Below are 6000 nucleotides of genomic sequence, written 5' to 3'. Positions count from 1 at the left end.
CACACCCCATGTGCTCCTATTAACAGGCACTGCAGGCTTTCACTATTAGCTGCTACTAAAATAAACACAGGAAGGAAAATACAGCCTTGTATAAATAACTTGAGTGTTGTGTAGCAAAGCTGGCTGTTATTGCCTAGTGCAGAAGACACACCTCACAGCATTAAGCCAGCTGGTTATAGTGACAGCGTGGTTCTAAACATCCATGAAGGAGAGCTTTAGGGGCAATATGGAAAGATCAAATACAAAGCCCCATTCTCATCAAGAGCTTGGCTGGACAGAGTGGTTTGTTGTTCTAAAAGGTGCCATGGGATCTTTAAAAACCAAAATCAATTAGCATTCCGGATTTCTAACTGATCCTGAGGGTACTTTATCGATAGCCCCTTTAAGAAGGCAAACTTAATCTCCCTGTTTTCTGATCAAGAGCTGTGATCTGCTAGGGATCCTCTTTGGCTGGGGGAGCCTGCAGGAAAGAAAACAGCCAAGGAGCTTGTCTTTGTGTTTTGGTAGAAGCCAGAGAAAGCTGAAGGCAAGGCTGGGGGCTGACTAGGGGCAGGAATAACTTTTCATTACCCCACGGGATAAATAACTCTCAAGAATGCATTTACAGGGCCAGCAAGTGACTGCAAAGCTCCATTTTCTCTCAGAAAGAGAACTATCAGTTTTAACAATGGAAGAGGTACTACAATGAGATTCTATGTCCCCATTTTCCATTGCTTTGTGAAAAAACTAGATATTTTACTTGTAAAATGCTGCATTGACTTCAAATCTGTCTTCTGTGTCAAAGTCAGCATAGAGGCCTTCCACAGGAAATACTATTGTCTGTACCCATGTTATGGGAAATGAGTGTCTGATTATTAGTTTATGGGTGAGAGTTTATCAGTGTCAGAAGTTGACATGAAAACGAAATTGGAAATATGGGGTAAATATATGCTATTTTGGACGATGGCCATGCAGTATTTGAAAACTTTTCCTTCTTGTTAAGCCATAGCAAAAGGCCCAGCTCTCAAAGGATGGCAAGTCTTAAGTCCTCTGTCCCTTTTGCTCCTTCCCACCACCACCTCCAAGGCCTGCTAAGTTTCAAACAGGGCTTCAGAGAGAAGCTGCCTGATCCTTTAAAGTATTTCTGGGAGCTGAGGAGAGCACAAGGCAATGTTATAAACAGGACGTGTTGAGCCAATTGTCTGCAGGAGAACTGAGCAGGTGGTTGTATTGCTGTCCAGCTGTGGCTTAGAAAATCCTTCATTTCTGAGCTGGATGGGTTGCCCAGGATGGTTGATGCCAGGGATGTAGGATGGGTTGTCCAGGATACCAGTTGATGTCAGGGGTGCAGGATGTGTTATCCTGGGATGATGGGTGATGTCAGGGATGCAGGATGGGTTGCCTCGCATGCTGGTTGATGTCAGGGATGCGGGATGGGCTGTCCCAGGATGACGGTTGATGTCAGGGGTGCAGGATGTGTTATCCCGGGATGACAGGTGATGTCAGGGATGCGGGATGTGTTGTCCCGGGATGACAGGTGATGTCAGGGATGCAGGATGGGCTGTCCCGGGATGACGGGTGATGTCAGGGATGCGGGATGGGCTGTCCCGGGATGACGGAGGGTGCAGACCCGCCCCCTGGGCGTGCCCGGGCGATTCCCGGCCGCCGTTCCCTCCCCGCGCCGCTGTTGCAGGAAGCGGGGGAGCGGCGGGGCAGCGCCGGCGCGGCGATCGCGGCGTCCCGGCGCTCCGGCGGCGGCTCCCGGGGAATTCCCTCGGGGAGCGGCGCTGGCGGCGGGGCCGGGCGGGCTCCCGGGCGGGCCGTGCCGCGGAGCCGCCTCCGCGGGCGGCCTGACATGAGCTCATCGGCGGCGGCATGGCCTGCGCCCGGAGGGACGGGGAGGCGGACGGCGAGCCCGACCGCTCCCTGCGGCACATGCTGCGGGCGATAGCGGAGGAGCGGAGCCGCGCCGGGCTCCGCCACGACATCAGCGGCCTCGGTGAGTCGGGCGGGGCCGGGACGGCACCCCCGGGGCAGCGGCAGCGGCCGCGCCGGCCCCCGCACCGTGCGGGGGGTGCCGGCAGCGGGACCTGTTGTGTGCGGGGCGCGGGCGGGGACCCGCCTGCCCCCCCAGCCCCCGGGAGCCTGCCGGGCTCCCTCCCGGCCCCATTGTCTGAAATGCCCTTGGAGGAATATGGGCAGGAGGCACCGCGCGCATCAGCCCGTATGGTGGGTTTTGAGTGTGAAACTGCGCATCGCGTGTTTTTGGGATGCGGGCAGAACCGATTCGTGGTGCCTCTCGCCGGTGCTCTCCCTTGTACGGCGCTCAGACGCTCTCTGGAGATTCTGAGCCTGACGCCTCCCTTCTCTGAGTAAATGACTTCACGCCGCTTGCCATGGTCTAGTAAGCACAGAATGCTATGGCTTTTGCTGGTCACTTCATTTTGTAAACCGTGGAGGTTTTATTTACCATCTTGTTTATTTACATCTGGTCCATGTATATTTGTCAATGTACATGTCACATGGTGTGGCCTTATTTGGCTTTTGGCAAAGCTCGTGTGCTGTAAAATAGAAGTTTGAGGTTGAAATTCAGTCCACTTTTGGTACATCAGCTCCTTAGCCAAAACACTTTGCATCAGGAAACTCTTCTGGCCAGGGTAACGAATAGAAAGTATTCATTTTTATGTGCAGCAGTAGAGATCATAGAAATCATTCCTCAGATCCAGAACTTCTGTCTATCTTACTCAAAACTATTGTCTATCTTGAACTGGACCAGTGCTCTAAAGGGGTGGATGCCCAGAAGTCCTCGCATGGGCAGGGCTTGAAATGATGAACATTGACGTGCAGCACTTCCCTTGTTTCTTCCATGGGGCCTTTATTAATGGCTTCTCCCTCCTCAGCTCATTTATAAGGCCCCAAAAGTCTCCTCCGTTTCCAAAGAGTTTGTTAAAAGCTCAGAATAAGTTTTTATTCAGGTTTTACTGGCTATGGGATGTGGATTGGCGTGGGGAATCTCTGGTTCTGCGCCTGACCTTTATGCACTGTTGTCTGCCAGTGCTTGCTGTGGTCTCCCTGGGGAGGAATGGGCTCTCTGTTCTTTCCTTTTGCTTTGCCACAGAGCCAAAGCTTGTGTGGACAAGAGAAATGATTCTTGGTTCTTTGTGCTTTTTTCTAATGGAATTGGGTCTGCTTTAGTGTGATGTCAAAACATTACAGAGCCAAATAAAGTGTTATGGCAAAGAAACTGTAAATGAAACAGGCGAAAAAGCCCATGAAGTCAAAATACCTGTGAGAATGCATTCATTGGAAGGGTGGTGTTGGGGCATGTTTGGCCAAATCACATCTGAATGGAAGCAAAGATTCCCGGGAGCAGGAAAATCACCATCACTTTCTTTTGCTGAAATTGGAAAAGGCAAAAACTGCGGTGCCTGGTAAGACTCTACAGATACTCCCTCTCTTGCTTGTGTTTCAACACACATCCATAACAGCCCATGGTGAGGAGTCCTGCTGTGTAACTTTGGGATGATCACTCGAGGAATAGGACAGTGACACCACTCTTCTACCAGATGAAAACTTGAAAGGCCCAGGAGAGCTGGCTAGGTTGTGGCACTGAGGGGCTGGCCCTGGCTGTGGGGATGAGCCTGTGTGTCTGTCCGTGTGTGGAGATGAGCATTCGGTGGTGTGCTGCATTCCCTGATCTACAGTACTGCCACTCCCAGGCAATGGGAGCTCTTTCCCCCCTACTGTGATTTATTACTGGGGTACTAAAGAGTTTAAATACCTCTCTGAGGGAAAACACTGAGCTTTTGGAGTGGTGCTCAGTAGGAACTGTACATGAACAGAAGGTTGTCAGGTGTAATTCTGTGGCTTAAACTGGTGCATGTCTGCTCTGCACTAGGGAATGCTGTTGCAGGTGAAACCTGTTGTTAATTTTTTTCAGAGTTGCCTTCAAATCAGCTGTCAAAGACTCCCATGGTGGCTTTTCCCTGAGTGCTGTTAACCCCTCAAGGATAAAATGAGACTCACTCTCTCTCCTTTTATGTATTTCCTTTAAGTGAGCCCCAGTGAAGAAGGAAATTGCTGGTTTTGCTGACACTGGGTTTGGGTGAGAGGATTTGCTTTGTTTCAGGAATAGCACATAAGCATTTGGACAGGCCTTGTCCAGAGATGTAAATCCCGTTGCGTGGGATTTTCTGCAATGTCCTGTGTGTATAATGTAGAAAATGCAGCCAATCTGACACTGTGCTTCAAATTCATGACTCATGTGTGACTCCTCACCAGGCTGGGAGGGGTGATGTCTCTCAGTCCGCTGGGTGTTGGTGTCACCAGCTGGACAGGGCACTGCCCTGGTGCTGTGCACTGAGTGCTCCCTGTGAAATGCCACTGGTTACAACATTTCTCTGGCAAAACATTTCCCCTCGGGGACACTCTGTGTCTCCTCAGCCAGGCTGTGTGTAAAGCTCTTTTTGGCCAAAGACCTGAACTGGGAGGATTTTATTTTTGGCTGTTCCTGAGACTACTGTGTAATGTTGTCAGTTGCTTAATTTTCTTGTGTCCTTCTGTCCTCCAGTGACAAACTGCCCTGCTTTTAGTGCAGCAGAGTGTGTCTGGGGGGAGGTGTGACTGTATTCATACTGGAGCTGAAAATGAGTAAGGAAATGGAATAGGTAGATCTGAACAATTGCTTGAGCTGTGGCTGGTCAGGAATGGAGATGTGTAGCCAGGCAAAGGATGAAGAAATAATAGGGATCCTAAAAAGCAGGTGGCTGCCCTTAAAACAGCTGAAAACTGGTGCTGCCAGGCACTGAGGTGTATAATAGGAACCTGTCCCGGGTGCCCCTGGAGAGGCCAAACACTCTCATCAGTCATGAAGTGTTCCCTCTGTTTGGTTTTCTGGGACTTGAGCGATTCGTGAGGACAGGAGGGTGGAGGAGGGTGTGCCTGGCGTGGGGGCAGCAGGAGGGGGAATGTTCATCCTCGAATGCCTGGACTTGTTTGTGCAGCAGTGCCCGAACCTCGGGGCTTGTCATGTGAGAGGAGACCATGGGATGATTCATGGGCCACACTACCTTGATGAATAACTCCTGGAAGGAATTCTCCAGCCTTCCTGAGAGAAGGGAGGGTGAGGTGGCACACAGTAAGTGCTCGTGCCTCTGAGTGTGGTGAAAACATGATGGAAACATAACATGGAAAAAATATGGGTAGAAGGATGAACTGTAGAAGAAGTTTTGGGAAAGCAGAAGAGATTAAAATGAAGAATTAAAAAGAAGAATTAATAATTTGGGTTTGAAAGTACTACATTCAGGCCTTAACTCGTATTGTAGTGTGGTAACTCTTAATTAAATTATAATATTAAAGAAGGATCTATTTGCTTCTGTAACTTTGAATAAAGTGTAGCCACAGAGTAGGTGGAGGTGCCTGCAGAGAATTTGCTGCAGCACAGAACTGGTTTGACAGGAGTCACTTTCTTGTAGACTCAAAATATTCTTCATTCGTGGTTCTTCATGGAGTTAGTTCAGGGAGCTGTGCAGTCAAAGGTGAGAAGGTACAAAAGCTGGGAAGATTTGTTTTCTTTTGATGTATAGATAACAAGAACTTATGAAAATCACATCTTCCTAACAAACACTTGAGGGACACGTACAACCAAATTCACCAACTACAGATAATGTCCCCTGGAACGAGTTAATTTCATTTAGAACAGTTGGATTTCAGTTTACATATAGTTTTTATTACTTATACCTTAATATTTGTACTATGGTTTTTTGCCCTGTTTATGAAGTGTTTTGCAACTAATGAATATGAAATGTTCACTAAAAAATGAATAGTCCAATACTGAAGAGGAAAAAGAAAGATACCAGGCTAAGTAACTTACAAAAGTAAATAAAGTGTTTATAGAGTAGCTTCCTAATAGGCTAAAAAAAATCACAATGTTCCAGCCAGGAAGACTCTGTATTTCTTTTCAGGAAAACTTCTGGAAAGTACAAATGCAAAGCAAGATCAGAACAGATTATTTAAATCAGA

The 6000-nt window shown here is 48.5% G+C and overlaps 1 protein-coding gene across 6 annotated transcripts in view; it reads left to right on the top strand.

Moving 5' to 3' along the window:
* Positions 1-1771: 1771 nt before the first annotated feature.
* The window catches only part of KIAA0930 (KIAA0930 ortholog), a 38816-nt gene continuing 34587 nt past the window's right edge, over positions 1772-6000 (top strand). For all 6 annotated transcript variants that reach the window (XR_003573868.1, XR_003573866.1, XR_003573867.1 and 3 more), the window contains exon 1: positions 1772-1978. Coding sequence is in view for 3 of the 6 variants with exons in the window: in XM_027907298.1 (XP_027763099.1) it covers positions 1855-1978 (124 nt within the window). In the remaining 3 variants the exon portion in view is untranslated. The remainder of the gene's footprint in view (positions 1979-6000) is intronic.

The sequence above is a fragment of the Empidonax traillii genome, unplaced genomic scaffold, assembly GCF_003031625.1.
Source record: "Empidonax traillii isolate 1590-97213 ecotype Southwest subspecies unplaced genomic scaffold, ASM303162v1 scaffold1435:size109650, whole genome shotgun sequence".
Classification (NCBI taxonomy): domain Eukaryota; kingdom Metazoa; phylum Chordata; class Aves; order Passeriformes; family Tyrannidae; genus Empidonax; species Empidonax traillii.
The sequence above is the reverse complement of the archived record's forward strand: the minus strand, read 5'-3'. Positions and strand labels throughout refer to the sequence as shown.